Source organism: Nerophis lumbriciformis, linkage group LG17 (assembly GCF_033978685.3).
Source record: "Nerophis lumbriciformis linkage group LG17, RoL_Nlum_v2.1, whole genome shotgun sequence".
In the NCBI taxonomy this organism is placed as follows: Eukaryota; Metazoa; Chordata; class Actinopteri; order Syngnathiformes; family Syngnathidae; genus Nerophis; species Nerophis lumbriciformis.
The window spans coordinates 37,296,183-37,314,381 of record NC_084564.2 but is presented as its reverse complement, the minus strand read 5'-3'; the positions used below and the strand labels follow the sequence as shown (position 1 = coordinate 37,314,381).

The following is an 18,199-nucleotide window of genomic DNA, read 5'->3' as shown; positions in this document are numbered from 1 at the left end:
GGCTCGGCTGCTGCTAATAAAGGCGACAGGTGATTAGACAACCAGCCCCAGCTGGGCAATCCACTCACCTGTCGCTGGCTTGGAGGCCGGCCATACACACCCCTTTTCTGCGGGAGGCGCGCTGACCACACCCTCCTCCACAGGGAAATTCACCCTTTCACACACACACATTCACACACTGATGGCGGGAGCTGCCATGCAAGGCGCTAATCAGGAGCAAGGGTGAAGTGTCTTGCTCAAGGACACGACGGACGTGACGAGGTTGGTAGAAGCTGGGGATCGAACAAGGAACCCTCAGGTTGCTGACACAGGGCCGCTCTTTCAACCGCCCTACGTGTGTACCTCTTGCTTGACTTTGGTATAAACCGTTTGCTTGCCTAACAGAATTTCTATTGCGATATCCAGTGGACACATTTAGAACAGCAGTTTCTTTCGTTCAAAAAAACCAAAACAGCTCATTTTTATACTTGGCAAACTCATCAGGCAGGCCGGATAAAACCTGTTCGTGGGCCTGATCCGGCCCGCAGGCCGGACGTTTGACAACCCTGGTTTACATGATCCCGCAGATCCTAAAAATATTCATTAAAACAGTTTGCGACGTGTGAAACTATTGCTCTATTTGTGAAAATGTAATAAAGAGTACATTTAACTCTAAGATCTTTGTCACGTGAACTTTGTACAGACCTACTCAGTGGCTTAGTGGTTGGAGTGTCCGCCCTGAGATCGGTAGGTTGTGACTTCAAACCCCGGCCGAGTCATACCAAAGACTATAAAAATGGGAGCCATTACCTCCCTGCTTGGCACTCAGCATCAAGGGTTGGAATTGGGGGTTAAATCACCAAAAATTATTCCCGGGCGCGGCCACCGCTGCTGCTCACTGCTCCCCTCACCTCCCAGGGGGTGAACAAGGGGAGGGGTCAAATGCAGAGGACACATTTCACCACACCTAGTGTGTGTGTGTGACAATCATTGCTACTTTAACTTTAAGATAAATGTTGTCCTTGCATTTGACCCATCCTCTTATTGTGTCTGTATATTATTATTATTTTTAGGCTACTGTTGCTTTTGTCTGCTACTTCTGTTATTTAAAATGTTCTTGTTTCATGTATAAACATACATACACATTTAGGGGTTGGCTTAAAGCAGCGGTGTCCAACTCAGTTTAGATCAGGAGAAAAATCTACTCCCAAGTGGGCCGGACTGGTAAAATCACGGCACGATAACTTAAAAATAAAGACAACTTCAGATTGTTTTGTTTAAAAATAGAACAAGCACATTCTGAAAATGCACAAATCATAATGTTGTTGTTTTTTTTTACACTTACATGTTGCGGTTAAAAGTATTCTATCTTTATTTGTCCTTATTTATGAATAAATGATGTGATAATGTTCATCAGTCAACTCATTGGTGTTAACTTTCAATCCATCAAGAAAAAAAATGATATCAAAATCAAATTACAAGATGTTATTTATGTCGTTTGCTCATTTTTCTCGACTGATGTACTAGCATGGGGTTTATTTTGTACATATGTAGCATCTACAAAGATACAAATAATTGCTATTGTGACATTTAGTGGACACATTTGGAACAGCAGTTTCCTTCATTCAAAAATTACAGGTTGATTTTTATACTTAGCAAACTCATCCCGCGGGCCGGACAAAACCTTTTCGCGACCCTCGGGCCGTACATTTGACACCCCTGGCTTAAAGGTTATGGGTTAACATATATACATAAAAAACAGAAACAACTTATATGTAGGTTGTTGACACAAGTAATTTGAAAAATATTCAAGCATAACAGAATTTTACTCAGGTAAAAAAAAAAGAGTTTAAATCATTTAAAAAAAAAAAAAAAAAAACTCACCTGCAATCCTGCTAATGTAGTCACAAATTATGTAAATGAAAGGTTTCATGAACCATAAACCTTGTTATAATGCATCTTTTCACAACATTTATATTTAAATTTGCGTTACATGAAAGAGATACACCAAGCTCTACAGGATATTTTCAAACTTGAAATACCCCTTGAAAGCAAGACTCTGTTTTTCTTACATGTAATATATATATATATATATATATATATATATATATATATATATATATATATATATATATATATATATATATATACACTTTTTTTTTGTTGTAATTATTATTTACTATCTGTTTATATTATTTTATTTCTGATTATTATTATTATTATTATTAATTTATTATTATTATTATCATTTTTATTTTATTTATTTTATTTATTTATCTGCAAATATTTTCATTTTGTTTTCTTGCTGTTTCTTTTTGGGGGTGGCATCTTTGGGATATAAACAAAAAATATTTTGACATTTAGGGCAGACAACATATGTAAATATGATGTAATGCATAGGAATGTCTGATGCTGGATGTCAATAAAATGTAAATGTTTTTTTGTCTTTATTCTGCACGATTGACAGATATTTTTTAATTACAATGACATTTCAAGTACTGTAAAACAGTGTTTTTCAACCACTGTGCCGCGGCACACTAGTGTGCCGTGAGATACAGTCTGGTGTGCCGTGGGAGATTATCAAATTTCACCTATTTGGGTTAAAAATATTTTTTGCAAACCAGTAATTATAGTCTGCAAATGATGTGTTGTTGTTAAATGTCGGTGCTGTCTAAAGCTCGGCAGAGTAACCGTGTAATACTCTTCCATATCAGTAGGTGGCAGCCGGTAGCTAATTGCTTTGTAGATGTCGGAAACAGCGGGAGGCAGTGTGCAGGTAAAATGGTATCTAATGCTTTAACCAAAAATAAACAAAAGGGGAGTACCCCTAAGAAAAGGCATTGAAGCTTAGGGAAGGCTATGCAGAACGAAACTAAGACTGAACGGGCTACAAAGTCAACAAAAACAGAATGCTGGACGACAGCAAAGACTTACTGTGGAGCCAAGACGGCGTCCACAATGTACATCCGAACATGACAGGACAATCAACAGTGTTCCCACAAAGAAGGATAAAAACAACTGAAATATTCTTGATTGCTAAAACAAAGTGAAATATCGCTCAAAGACATGAAACTGCTACAGGAAAATACCAAAAAAAGAGAAAAAGCCACCAAAATAGGAGCGCAAGACAAGAACTAAAACACTATACACAGGAAAACAGCAAAAAACTCCAAATAAGTCATGGCGTGATGTGACAGATCGTGACAGTACACCTACTTTGAGACAAGAGCTATTGTGATGCATGCTTGGTTATGGTTTAAAGTCATATCCAACAATTGCGACAACGACTCTTTATTGTCAACTGAGTTTCATGTTTAATCATTTCTGCTGGTGGTGTGCCTCCGGATTTTTTTCAACGCAAAAAATGTGCCTTGGCTCAAAAAAGGTTGAAAAACACTGCTGTAAAAAGTATCAGTCTGGTGTCGACAATCAGTATCGCCCACTGTTCGAATCGGAGGTTGGCGAATCAGAAGCGAACTTCCTGTTTACTATGAATCTTGAGACAATACTTTATGTTTTATCTATATACAAAAAAACACCATATATAAAAAGTAGTAATGGAACATGCAATTTTTATACTAAACGTGGAACTAACATTAAAAAAACGTTATTTTTGAGTCTTCTCTTTAAAAAAAACAAAACACAACAACGTGAAATATGGAACGCCTCCTTTACGTACTAACCAATGAACATTCAGCTGACGTTTGGCGGGTGAGCTCGCTTTAAGCTAGAGGACCTCTCATACGGGCGGTTAAACTCCCTTTCACTCATAGGTTCAGACTGTGATTGACAGATTTCACAGCTAATCGACGACATGGCTTTACTCTGACGTATAACGCGTGATGACGAAAACGGAAGCTAAAGCGAAGCCCACAAGCGATGTAATTCACCCAAAGCTTTCCTTCTCTGTCTTTTAAAACTCCACGCTTTGGACAAATAACATCGACAATAGCCCACCTGTCCCGTCGTCAAACAAACGTAAGTACAACAAATTTTAATTTCCATCCTGTTTAGGCGACCGTCTTTGCTAGTCTTAACCATAAGCTTCCTCCAGCTGCGAGCTGATACTTTGTGTATGCCAGGTTATTACCGATATATAAAGTTAAAATACCACTGATTGTCACACACACACACACACACACACACTAGGTGTGGTGAAATTACCCTCTGCATTTGACCCATCCCCTTGTTCCACCCCCTGGGAGGTGAGGGGAGCAGTGAGCAGCAGTGTGGCCGCGCTCAGCAATCATTTTGGTGATTTAACCCTCAATTCCAACCCATGATGCTGAGTCCCAAGCAGGAAGGTAATGGGTCCCATTTTTATAGTCTTTGGTATGACTCGGCCGGGGGGTTTGAACTCACGAAATACCAATAATCTAGTCGTTTGTTGACTTACCTTATAATCAGTTTGTGTGACCACGTTTTTCTTTTGTCCCACGTCAGGATCCAGCATGTCGAAGCAGACTCTGGGGAAGAAATATCTAAGAAATATCATCCGCCATACCGATGCTCACAACAAGGTGAACACTCACCTTTAAACGCTTTGTGTTGTATTCAAACTCCACTATACCCGTAAAAAAATTTACATTTAAAATGTTAATTTTTGTGATGAGGAATGGTCCACAAATATATGAGGGGGGGTGTTAGTAAAAACATTTTTTCAAGACAAGATATCCTAAAAGTGTTTACAAAAGTAAAAATAGAAAACATGAGTATCCATCCATCCATCCATTTTCTTCCGCCTATCCGAGGTGGGGTCGCGGGGGCAGCAGCCTAAGCAGAGAAGCCCAGACTTCCCTCTCTCCAGCCACCTTGTCCAGCTCCTCCCGGGGGATCCCGAGGCCTTCCCAGGCCAGCCGTGAGTCATAGTCTTTCCAACGTGTCCTGGGTCTTCCCCGTGACTTCCTACTGGTCGGACGTGACCTAAACACCTCCCTAGGGAGGCGTTCGGGTGGCATCCTGACCAGATGCTCAAACCACCTCATCTGGCTCCTCGATGTGGAGGAGCAGCGGCTTCTCACCCTATCTCTAAGGGAGAGACCTGCCACCCGGCGGAGGAAACTCATTTCGGCCGCTTGTACCCGTGATCTTGTCCTTTCGGTCATAACCCAAAGCTCATGACCATAGGTGAGGATGGGAACGTAGATCGACCGGTAAATTGAGAGCTTTGCCTTCCGGCTCAGCTCCTTCTTCACCACAACGGATCGATACAGCGTCCGCATTACTGAAGACGCCGCACCGATCCACCTGTCGATCTCACGATCCACTCTTCCCTCACTCTTGAACAAGACTCCGAGGTACTTGAACTCCTCCACCTGGGGCAGGGTCTCCTCCCCAACCCTGAGATGGCACTCCACCTTTTCCCGGACGAGAACCATGGACTCGGACTTGGAGGTGCTGATTCTCATCCTAGTCGCTTCACACTCGGCTGCGAACCGATCCAGTAAGAGCTGAAGATCCTGGCCAGATGAAGCCATCAGGACCACATCATCTGCAAAAAGCAGAGACCTAATCCTGCAGCCACCAAACCGGATCCCCTCAACGCCTTGACTGCGCCTAGAAATTCTGTCCATAAAAGTTATGAACTGAATCGGTGACAAAGGGCAGCCTTGGCGGAGTCCAACCCTCACTGGAAACGTTCTCCGCTCAAGATGATCTCCTGCTGGCCCCACTATGGACTGGACTCTCACTATTATGTTTGATCCACTATGGACTGGACTCTCACGCTATTATGTTAGATCCACTATGGACTGGACTCTCACTCTTATGTTAGATCCACTATGGACTGGACTCTCACTATTATGTTAGATCCACTATGGACTGGACTCTCACAATATTACCGGTATGTTAGATCCACTATGGACTGGACTCTCACTATTATGTTAGATCCACTATGGACTGGACTCTCACTATTATGTTAGATCCACTATGGACTGGACTCTCACTATTATGTTAGATCCACTATGGACTGGACTCTCACACTATTATGTTAGATCCACTATGGACTGGACTCTCACTATTATGTTAGATCCACTATGGACTGCACTCTCACTATTATGTTAGATCCACTATGGACTGCACTCTCACTATTATGTTTGATCCACTATGGACTGGACTCTCACTATTATGTTAGATCCACTATGGACTGGACTCTCACTATTATGTTAGATCCACTATGGACTGGACTCTCACAATATTGTGCTAGATCCACTCGACGTACATTGCACTGGTCGCCCAGTGAGGGTCCCCACATCTGTGGTCCCCTCCAAGGTTTCTCATTGTCTTTCCATTGGGTTGAGTTTTTCCTTGCCCTGATGTGGGATCTGAGCCGAGGATGTTGTTGTGGCTTGTGCAGCCCTTTGAGACACTCGTGATTTAGGGCTATATAAGTACACATTGATTGACTGGAAACGGGTCCAACTTACTGCCGGCAATGCGGACCAAGCTCTGACACTGATCATACAGGGAGTGGACCGCCACAATCAGACAGTCCGATACCCCATACTCTCTGAGGACTTCCCGGGGGACACGGTTGAATGCCTTCTCCAAGTCCACAAAGCACATGTGGACTGGTTGGGCAAACTCCCATGCACCCTCAAGGACCCTGCCGAGAGTATAGAGAAAACATGAGTACAAAATATATTCCATATCCATTTCTTCCTAAAGTTGAATAAATCCAATTTAAACTTATTAATGGAATTTGGATACCAAAGAGTTCTTGAAACAAAAAATGTACATGATTGACAACTTTTATATATCTATACAAGATGTAAATTATTTATTTTTAGAAGGTGATACTGTACATTTATTTTGAGAGGACATCAGAGATGGGCTGAAACGTATAGAGATGTTCCCATTTGGTATAGTTGTCAAAGATAGCGACCTGGCAATAATTAATAATACTATTTTGCAAGCTAAAGTTTTCATAAAAGTCGATTCCTTAAAGTGAAAAACAAATTCGCACATTGGTCTAATGATTTGAAATTATTAATACAAACCTGGAAGGGGATGAACAGTGGAAAAGCCCTTCAATTATTATCCTTATTGGAGAAATTTAAGTTGTTTCAAATAAGCCCTTATTTTTAAATATATATTTTTAATTATCTAATAATTTTATCTATTTATATTGCCCCTTTTTATTTAACATTTTCTTTTATGGTGCATACAAATGTTGATTTTTCAACTTTGTTTATGTTTAAAATATTATAATGTATAGGAAGAGCCTTAATTTGTTTATATAATTTCTAGGACTGCAACACTAATCCATTAAAATTGATTATAAAAATTGTGATTAATTTAGTCATCGATTTGTTGGATGTATGCTATGCACATGCGCAGAGGCTACTTTTTATAATTTTTTAAAATATATTTATAAACTGAAACATTTACAAACAGCTGAGAAACAATAATCAAAATAAGTATGGTGCCAGTATGCTGTTTTTTCCCAATAAAATACTGGAAAGGATAGACATGTAGTTTGTCTCTTTTATCCGATTATTAATCGATTAATCGAAGTAATAATCGACAGATTAATCGATGATCAAATTAGTTGTTAGTTGCAGCCCTAATAATTTCAATGTGTAAAAAACAACAAAACAAGGTGAGATCCCTCAACACAATTTTAATGGCTTAAAAACTATTTACATTTACAAAAACTACAAACAAAGCGTACATAGGGATGTAAAATATTTGATGCCAAAATGTTCAAACTTGCAAAAAACACGGTCGTCTGTGAGTAGTGATATTTGACATACATTTTGCTTCTTCTGTGGTTATTTTATACAGTAGATCAGTGGTTTTCAAACTTTGTTTACCAAATAGCACTCGTGAAAATACTTAGCTCGGTATCGCTCGGTTGGGAGAGCGGCCGTGCCAGCAACTTGAGGGTTGCAGGTTCGATCCCCGCTTCCGCCATCCCAGTCACTGCCGTTGTGTCCTTGGGCAAGACTTTACCCACCTGCTCCCAGTGCCACCCACACTGGTTTAAATGTAACTTAGATATTGGGTTTCACAATGTAAAGCGCTTTGAGTCACTTGAGAAAAAGCGCTATATAAATGTAATTCACTTAACTTCACTTCAGCTCTCCAAGTACCACCTAATGACCAACATTAAAATATAGTAGCGTAGTAGGCCTAAGTATTCGTTAATCACAAGGCAGAGTTTTTTTTTAACAAGCATATTTCATATTTTTTCACCACATACATTACACACAGTTTGAACAGTAAAATTAAAAAAAATAAAACACTAATCACTTAATTAAGTGATTCCTAGGCATACCACTATATCAGGGGTGTCAAACTCAAATACAGAGTGGGACAAAATTTAAAACTGAACAAAGCCGCGGGCCAAGGTTGAACAAATTAACCTTTTAATAGGGACCCAAACAAGTTTTGCAGTGAATATTGAACAAGCAAGGCTTATAACTTTATAGTGACATGCAAAATCCAGTTTCAAATAATAATAATAGAAAAATATCAATGGCATATCAAATACAACTTAAATAAAAATGTAATGCCTCTTTTCTATTTGAAGCCTTCTGAGGTAAATATCAACATTAACTTTTTCCACAGGCTAATACATTTGAAAATAAAATAATGAATAAACCAACCATTCAGGACTTTAAACTGCTCAGTTTGAAACACTGACTTAATCTGATGTGCCCAAGCCAGATACCTGCCATCTTTTCTTGGATGCTAGTTCATTAATGTCGGGGCTCAGACTTTGAGCTGAGGCAACCTTCATTATCGAACGAAGGTGTTCATCAGTCATTATATCTCGTAGTCCACCCGGACCACAGTCTTGCCTTTAACGTCCTCTACGAACTATCGTCACGTCCGCTTTTCATCCACTCTAACCACGTGCCGGCCCAATCACATGATATGTGCGGCTTCTATATGCACACACACGTGAATGGAACGCATACTTGATCAACAGCCATACAGGTCACACTGAGGGTGGCCGTATAAACAACTTTAACACTGTTAGAAATATACGCCACACTGTGAATCCACACAACAAGAATGACAAACACATTTCGGGAGAACATCTGCACCGTAATACAACATAAACACAACAGAACAAATACCCAGAACCCTTTGCAGCACTAACTCTTGCGGGACGCTACAAAATACACCCCCCCGCTACCACCAAATTTGGCCCCCGGGCCAGAGTTTGACACCCATGCACTAGATGGAGCCGGCGTACCACTCGTGGTACCATACCACAGTTTGAGAATCCCTGCAGGAGACCACAATAATGCATAGTATTGACTGAATACTGGCAATAACAATCAGAAGTAAGCATTAGATGGTGCAGATTTACCTAATTAAGCAGCCTTTCTATGAGAATAACAGCATTATAAGCTAAGCCCAATAATCACTTACCGTCTGCCCTATAGATCCAGGAAGAGACCGAGATGTGGAAGATGCGAGACATGGAAGTCAATCACGTGAGCGACGAAAAGACAACCAGGTAGGAGCAGCTTCACTTTTAAAACAAATGACTTTTTGCTGACATTTCATTGTTTCATTCAGGGGTCACATGCACTGTGATCGAATGTCCTATCAGTCCAGAGTCTCCTCAGATCACGATGACAGGGAGGCTCGATACTGGACGCGTAAGCTCTATGAATTCGAGGACAACGATCCAGACAGGTTTGGAAGTGGTGCATCATGTCTGCACTCCGGTGTCGCTGCGATTGCAAATCTAAAACGATTCTCTCTGCAGATGGGGACACAGTGGCTTCAAGGAGCTTTATCCAGAGGAGTTTGGGAGTGACAGGTAAAGGGGCAACACTGCAAACACTTCACTTATTTTGTTCACCATCATTACAAAGACATGACGACGGAGGTATTTTTTTCAATGCATTCTAACTACAGATGTCCGATAATGGCTTTTTTGCAGATATTGTTCAACTCTTAATTACCGATTCCGATATCAACTGATACCGATATATACAGTGGTGGGATTAACACATTATTATGCCTAATTGTGTTGTGATGCCCCGCTGGATGCATTAAACAATGTAACAAGGTTTTTCCAAAATAAATCAACTCAAGTTATGGAAAAAAAATGCCAACATGGCACTGCTATATTTATTATTGAAGTCACAAAGTGCATTATTTTTTTTAACATGCCTCAAAACAGCAGCTTGGAATTTGGAACATGCTCTCCCTGAGAGAGGTTGAGGTGGGTGGGGTTTGGTTGGGGTGGGGGGAAGGGGATAGCGGGGGGGTGTATATTGTAGCGTCCCGGAAGAGTTAGTACTGCAAGGGGTTCTGGGTATTTGTTCTGTTGTGTTTATTTTGTGTTACAGTGCGGATGTTCTCCCGAAATGTGTTTGTCATTCTTGTTTGGTGTGGGTTCACAGTGTGGCGCATATTTGTAACAGTGTTAAAGTTATTTATACGGCCACCCTCAGTGTGACCTGTATGGCTGTTGACCAAGTATGCGTTGCATTCACTTGTGTGTGTGAAAAGCCGTAGATATTATGTGATTGGGCCGGCACGTAAAGGCAGTGCCTTTAAGGTTTATTGGCGCTCTGTACTTCTCCTTACATCCGTGTACCACTCTGTACAGCGGCGTTTTAAAAAGTCATACATTTTACTTTTTGAAACAGATACCGATCATTTCCGATATTACATTTTAAAGCATTTATCGGCCGATAATATCGGCAGTCCGATGTTATCGGACATCTCAACTGCAAACACTTCACTTATTTTGTTCACGATCATTATAAAGACATGACGACGGAGGTATTTTTTTCAATGCATTCTAACTTTTTAATAAAAGTCCTCCTACAGCGCAACCGTTTTGCCCATAAAACACAATAGTTTTTTTTAAATAAAAGTGCCAACCACACTCCATTGAAATTTCCTGATTATTAGTGATATTGTTATAAGTAGAGATGTCCGATAATGGATTTTTTTGCCTTTATCCGATATTCCGATATTGTCCAACTCTTAATTACCGTTTCCGATATCAACCGATACCGATATATACAGTGGTGGAATTAACACATTATTATGCCTAATTTTGTTGTGATGCCCCGCTGGATGCATTAAACAATGTAACAAGGTTTTTCAAAATAAATCAACTCAAGTTATGGAAAAAAATTGCCAACATGGCACTGCCATATTTATTATTGAAGTCACAAAGTGCATTCTTTTTTTTTAACATGCCTCAAAACAGCAGCTTGGAATTTGGGACATGCTCTCCCTGAGAGGTTGAGGTGTGCGGGGTTGAGTTGGGGGGATAGGGGGTAGCGGGGGTGTATATTGTACTATTACTAATACTAATATTAATAAAAAACTACAGTAGTTTTATGAAGTACAATGTTTACCTTGGGGAGTGGTCTACGACGGTATCTCCTTCCATCTGCTTCTCTGTTGAACACACCATCAGCAGCTTTTCCATATTTTCATGGATAAATGTCCGTGGTTTAGATTAGTGTTGTCCCGATATGATTTGGTACTTTTCCAAATAAAGGGGACCACAAAAAATGGCATTATTGGCTTTAGTTTAACAAAAAAATCTTAGGGTACATTAAACATATGTTTCTTATTGCAAGTTTGTCCTTAAATAAAATAGTGAACATACTAGACAACTTGTCTTTTAGTAGTAAGTAAGCAAACAAAGGCTCCTAATTTAGCTGCTGACATATGCAGTAACATATTGTGTCATTTATCTACACATTATTTTGTCAACATTACTAAGGACAAGTGGTAGAAAATGAATTATTAATCTACTTGTTCATTTACTGTTAATATCTGCTTACTTTCTCTTTTAACATGTTCTATCTACACTTCTGTTAAAATGTAATAATCACTTATTCTTCTCTTGTTTGATACTTTACATTAGTTTTGGATGATACTACAAATTTGGGTGTCAATCCGATACCAAGTCGTTACAGGATCATACATTGGTCATATTTAAAGTCTTCATGTGTCCAGGGACATATTTCCTGGGTTTATAAACATAATATACATTTAAAAAAACAAAAGAAGATGTTGTGATGACAAAAAATATCCACGTAATCATAGTATCGATGCAAGTTAACGACATGCTTTGTCATGTTTTTAATGATTTATTTTTGAAATTCAGTAAATATCATCCACTTCTTCACATTCCGGTTGGAAAACAAATATCAATCTCTAACTTTTAAGATCATGCTTGAGAGTATGACCAGATGTTTTCGGTGGATCTTAGGGAGTTTACTGTGGCATTTGCTCCACCAAATGGCGGGAATTCTTGTAGCTAAAATGTTTATTTGTTACAAAGCAAAACATTTAGCTGAGCGACCTGAATATCTCAAGGCTCTGGATGTTGCGGGACTGTTGAGGCTGACATGTCTCTTCAACATAGTGTGGAAGTCTGGGGCGGTACCTCTCGATTGGCAGACCGGGGTGGTGGTCCCCCCCTTCAAGAAGGGGGACCGGAGGGTGCGTTCCAATCATAAGAGGGATAACACTTCTCAGCCTCCCGGGGAAAGTTTATTCCAGGGTGCTGTAGAGGAGAGTCCGGCCGTTTAGCCTCGGATTTAGGAGGAACAATGTGGTTTTCGTCCTTGGTTGATTGGTTGAAACTTTTATTAGTCGATTGCACAGTTCAGTACATATTCCGTACAATTGACCACTAAATGGTAACACCCGAATAAGTTTTTCAACTTGTTTAAGTCGGGGTCCACGTAATCGATTTGGAGAAGGCATTCGATCGTGTCCATCCCAGTGTCCTGGAGTACAGGGTCCAGGGTCCGTTGCTACTGGCCAGTCGGTCCCTGTACAAGCGGAGCAGGCGTCCGGTTCACATTGCCAAAAGTATTTGTCCACCTGCCTTGACTCACATATGAACTTGAATTGCCATCCCATTCCTAACCCATAGGGTTCAATATGATGTGAGTCCACCTTTTGCAGCTATTACAGCTTCAACTCTTCTGGGAAGGCTGTCCACAAGGTTGCGGAGTGTGTTTATAGGAATTTCCCACCATTCTTCCAAAAGCGCATTGGTGAGGTCACACACTGATGTTGGTGGAGAAGGCCTGGCTCTCAGTCTCGGTACCAATTCATCCCAAAGGTGTTCTATCGGGTTCAGGTCAGGACTCTGTGCAGGCCAGTCAAGTTCATCCACACCAGACTCTGTCATTCATGTCTTTATGGACCTTGCTTTGCGCACTGGTGCACAGTCATTTTGGAAGAGGAAGGGGCCCGCTCCAAACTGTTCCCACAAGGTTGGGAGCATGGAATTGTCCAAAATGTTTTGGTATCCTGGAGCATTCAAAGTTCCTAAGGGGCCAAGCCAAACCCCTGAAAAACAATCCCACACCATAATTCCTCCTCCACCAAATTTCACATTCGGCCCAATGCAGTCCGAAATGTACCGTTCTCCTGGCAACCTCCAAACCCAGAATATTTAGGAGCGAGGACATTTCACGACTGGATTTGTTGCACAGTGCCAGTTCCACGCTGGAAATCACTGAGAGCGGCCCATTCTTTCACAAATGTTTGTAGAAACAGTCTCCATGCCCAAGTGCTTGATTTTATACACCGGGCCAAGTGATTAGGACACCCGATTATCATCATTTGGATGGGTGGCCAAATACCTTTGGCAATATAGTGTGTTTCCAGTGGATGTTAGACTCAGGGCTGACCTTGGTCACAGGTCCTGTTCGTTATTTTTAATGGACAGAATTTCAAGGCGCAGTCAGGGTGTGGAGGCTTTCCAGTTTGGTGGCCAGAGGATTTTGCAAATGATGTGTTCCTGTTGGCTGTATCAGACCTTCAGCGTTCACTGGGGCGGTTTGAGTGAGGATCAGCACCTCAAAATCTCAGCCGGGAAAGGGTAGACTGCACCCCTCCCCGGGTCGGGAGTGAAATTTTGCCTAAAGTGGAGGAGTTCAAGTATTTCGGGGGTCTTGTTCACGAGTGAGGGAAGAATGGAATGCAAAATTGACAGACGGGCGCAGTCACTGTTGTGGTGAAGAGGGAGCTGAGCCAGAAGGCAAAGCTCCCGATTTACCGGTCAGTCTATGTTCCTACCCTCACCTATGGTCACAAGCTTTTGGGGAATGACCGAAAGAACAAGAGCGCGAATATAAGCAGCAGAAATGAGTTTCTTCCGGGGTCACCCTTCAGAGATCGGGTGAGGAGCTTAGTCATCTGGGAGAGGCTCAGGCATCAACTACGGATGCCTCCTGGACGCCTTCGGGCATGTCCAGCCGGGAGGAGGCCTCGGGCACACCTGGAACACGCTGGAGGGACTATGTCTCAGAGCTGACCTCGGTGTCCCGCCAGTTGAACTAAAGGGAAGTCTGGGCAGCTCTGCTTAGACTGCTGCCCCCGCGACCCGGACTCTGATAAGCAGCGGCAAAATAAATGGATGGACAGCTCAACTCCACTCTTAAAGTCGGGGAACTCTTAAATTGAGGTATTCTTGTATGAAGGATCTAACAATAGAGGTTTAGGGGTCACGATTGTGACTGAAATCATCACAATAATTATTATTGTCGCAGTATTGCTTAATATTTAAGTATTCATACACACACTAAAATCTTTTGTCCAAGTTATGTTTTTAAATAGTTTAAAATAAATAGACGCACTGTTAGAAAACCCATTATTTTGCATGTTTGTTGTTTCTTATGCTTCACTGATAGGGTTTTAATTTGTGTCTTCTATTTGTTTAATGGCAAAGCTTTCATTGTTTTAAATATTGATTAGAGATGCCGATAAATGCTTTAAAATGTAATATCGGAAATTATCGGTATTGTTTTTTTTAATTATCGGTATCGTTTGTTTTTTGTTTTTTTTAATTTTGTTTTTTTGTATTAAATCAACATAAAAAACACAAGATAGACTTACAATTAGTGCACCAACCCAAAAAACCTTCCTCCCCATTTACACTCATTCACACAAAAGGGTTGTTTCTTTCTGTTATTAATATTCTGGTTCCTACATTATATATCAATATATATCAATACAGTCTGCAAGGGATACAGTCCGTAAGCACACATGATTGTGCGTGCTGCTGGTCCACTAATAGTACTAACCTTTAACAGATTAATTTAAATCATTTTCATTAATTACTAGTTTCTATGTAACTGTTTTTATATTGTTTTACTTTCTTTTTTATTCAATAAATTTTTTTTAAATGTATTTATCTTATTTTATTAATTTTTTTAAAAAAGTACCTTATCTTCACCATACCTGGTTGTCCAAATTAGGCATAATAATGTGTTATTTCCACAACTGTATATATTGGTTGATATCGGTATCGGTAATTAAAGAGTTGGACAATATCGGAATATCGGATATCGGCAAAAAGCCATTTTCGGACATCCCTAAAAGGAGAGCACACCATTTTGAACAGGCTGAATATTGTGAAGTTGGGATGGTGAATTGGATGAAAAATGTGGGAATTGTGGAACTTTGAAACATGTCCCAATCATTTCAATGGAAATTTCATGGACATTTGGGAATTTTTTGGAAAATGTTAAAACATTAGAATTTTCTGAATGAGTTGAAATGGTTGGTGTTGGAATTTTTTTCAAAATCGGTCGAGAAATGTTGAAGTAGTAACATTTTCAACTGAGAAATGGTTATTACGGAATTCCTGGATTTTCGGGAAAACTGGGAATTTTTCCAGTTCAAAAACCTTTGTTTTTTTTAATCCCGATTAAGAGGAATGTTTTGACGGTGGAACGGTTGAAATTAGAGATGTTGCATTTATCGGCCGAAATGAGAGATGTTGCATTTATGTTGAAATTAGAGATGTTGCATTTAAATGCGTTAAAATGTAATATCGGAAATTATCGGTATTAGTTTTTTTATTATCGGTATCGTTTTTTTAAATTTATTTTTAATTTTTATTTTTATTTTTATTAAATCAACATAAAAAACACAAGATACACTTACAATTAATGCACCAACCCAAAAAACCTTCCTCCCCATGAGGAATAACAGAAAGGGTTGTTTCTTTCTGTTATTAATATTGTGGTTCCTACATTATATATCAATATATATCAATACAGTCTGCAAGGGATACAGTCCGTAAGCACACATGATTGTGCGTGCTGCTGGTCCACTAATAGTACTAACCTTTAACAGTTAATTTTACTCATTTTCATTAATTACTAGTTTCTATGTAACTGTTTTTATATTGTTTTACTTTTTTTTTATTCAAGAAAATGTTTTTAATTTATTTATCTTATTTTATTATTATTTTTAAAGAAATACCTTATTTTCACCATACCTGGTTGTCCAAATTAGGCATAATAATGTGTTAATTCCACGACTGTGTATATCGGTTGATATCGGTATCGGTAATTAAAGAGTTGGACAATATCGGAATATCGAATATCGGCAAAAAGCCATTATCGGACATTGAAAAATGTGAAAGGAGTACCGTATTTTTCGGAGTATAAGTCGCACCTGCCGAAAATGCATAATAAAAAAGGAAAAAAACATAAGTCGCACTGGAGCCCGGCTATGAAAAAAACTGCGACTTATAGTCCGAAAAATACGGTAGTCGCCAGAAAAAAGGGGTGGACGGAGCTTTGGAAAACCAGGAATTCTGGAAAATCATGGAATTTTTTTTAACTATGAAAAAAGGGAAGTTTGAATTTCCAGAATGGTGGAATGTGTTGAAGGCGGGATGGTTTGAATCGGTTGAAAAATGCACCAATTCATTTTGAATGGGAAAACCTGGAATTTTTCCAGTTCCAAAACCAACTTAGTTTTTTGTCCTGATTAAGAGGAATGTTTGGACGGTGGAACGGTTGAAATGCGTTGAAAAATGTGGAAGGAGTAGTCGCCACAAAAAAGGGTGGAAATAGGGCTTTGGAAAACCAGGAATTCTGGAAATTTTTTTTAACTTGGAAAAGGGAAGTTTGAATTTCCAGAATGGTGTAGGTAGAATGGTTTGAATCGGTTGAAAAATGTGGAAATGGTTGAAGTTTGAAAAATGGCCAATTCATTTTTAATGGGAAAACCTGGAATTTGGGGAAATCTGGGAATTTGTTAAGGAAAAGCCAGCGATTCCCGAATAGGCTGAACAGTTTGAAGTTGGAATGGTTTGAATTGGGTGAACAATGTGTAAAGAAGAATAAGAATAAATAGATGAATTTTGGTGTAGAAAACCATATGTGTGAATGTTTTGGAGCATTCACACAATAACTTGTTATTTGGCGCATGAAAATAAACAACTTGTTACTTTTCTGCACTCTATTTTCAGTGGTAAAAGCAGCTCAAGCAAGAAGACAGAGCAGCACAGACACAAAGAGTCCAGGTCAAGACACTCCAAAAGATCTTCCCATAAGAAGAAGAAGAGGAAGAAAGAGGCGGAGGAGGGAAAGCGGAAAAGGTCTGAGTGGTCGTGCGCCGATAGAAGAAGCGATGACGACGGCGGCGGCAACGCGGACAAAGACAAGGAGAGGGAGACGAAAAGCCGACATCGGAGTAAGAAAAGCGACAAAACGAGGGAGAGGAGGGACGAGGCGAGCGAGGACGAGGGCCGCGGCCGACGGACGCACAGTCACAAAAGGAGAAATCCGGACTCTCACAAACGCTCCGACTCGAAGAAGAAGCGGAGAAAAGACTGGCGAGCGGCGGGCGAGAAGAGCTCAGATGAAAGCTCTGGAGAATAAGGCTGGCAGGGAATATCCTCACCTCAGGTCTTTTTCAACACTCTATGGACCATTCCATCACTTTTTACTCTTTAGAACCTCTCAACTCGGGCTTACCGTTTTTTTTAAAATTGTATTTTAACATTGGATTACCAGCATTTTTTACAGGCGTGCACATGAATTGTTCATAGTCATGAATGTGAGTCAATGTGTCCTGTGATTACATGGTGTGTCCTCCAGCTTGTCCATGGACAGAACAAGTGCTAGGAAAATAAATCAAAGCTGGATATTTTATTTTTTTTAAAGTGGATTTTTCTGATTTTAAATGCCGTTTTTTTTGTTTGTTTTTTGCAACTGAAGCCTCACGCACTCTTAATATAATATGCAGAATATTAAAACCAATCTGACCTGTAAAGATTGGGCCTGCAATTCAACAAGCCTACACTCTCTCACTAGGCGAGGCATAATCTAATGCAGTGTTATTACAACCACTGTGCTGCGGCGCACTAGTGCACCGTGAGGTATTGTTTGGTGAAATGATGCAATTCCACCTAATTGGTCCAAAAAATATTGTTTGCAAACCACTAAAATATTTGAAACAGTAG

General features: G+C 40.1%; 1 protein-coding gene across 1 annotated transcript; it reads left to right on the top strand.

Annotated features, from left to right (window-relative positions):
- The first annotated feature begins 3,792 nt into the window (after positions 1-3,792).
- nkapd1 (NKAP domain containing 1) lies at positions 3,793-17,978 on the top strand. The gene is made up of 6 exons (XM_061972136.2): positions 3,793-3,957; positions 4,423-4,499; positions 9,378-9,451; positions 9,514-9,633; positions 9,707-9,760; positions 17,204-17,978. The coding sequence occupies exons 2-6, from the start codon at positions 4,431-4,433 to the stop codon at positions 17,613-17,615; spliced, it is 729 nt and encodes a 242-aa protein (XP_061828120.1). The 5' UTR covers positions 3,793-3,957; positions 4,423-4,430; the 3' UTR covers positions 17,616-17,978.
- Positions 17,979-18,199: the final 221 nt, after the last annotated feature.

What these genes read in the sequence shown, in the direction of transcription:
- nkapd1 (XM_061972136.2), top strand. Translation starts at nt 4,431, where the DNA reads ATGTCGAAGCAGACTCTGGGGAAGAAATATCTAAGAAATATCATCCGC. An exon ending in AGCGACGAAAAGACAACCAG is followed by an intron (nt 9,452 to 9,513) that starts GTAGGAGCAGCT and finishes TGTTTCATTCAG; the next exon opens with GGGTCACATGCACTGTGATC. An exon ending in GAGGACAACGATCCAGACAG is followed by an intron (nt 9,634 to 9,706) that starts GTTTGGAAGTGG and finishes TTCTCTCTGCAG; the next exon opens with ATGGGGACACAGTGGCTTCA.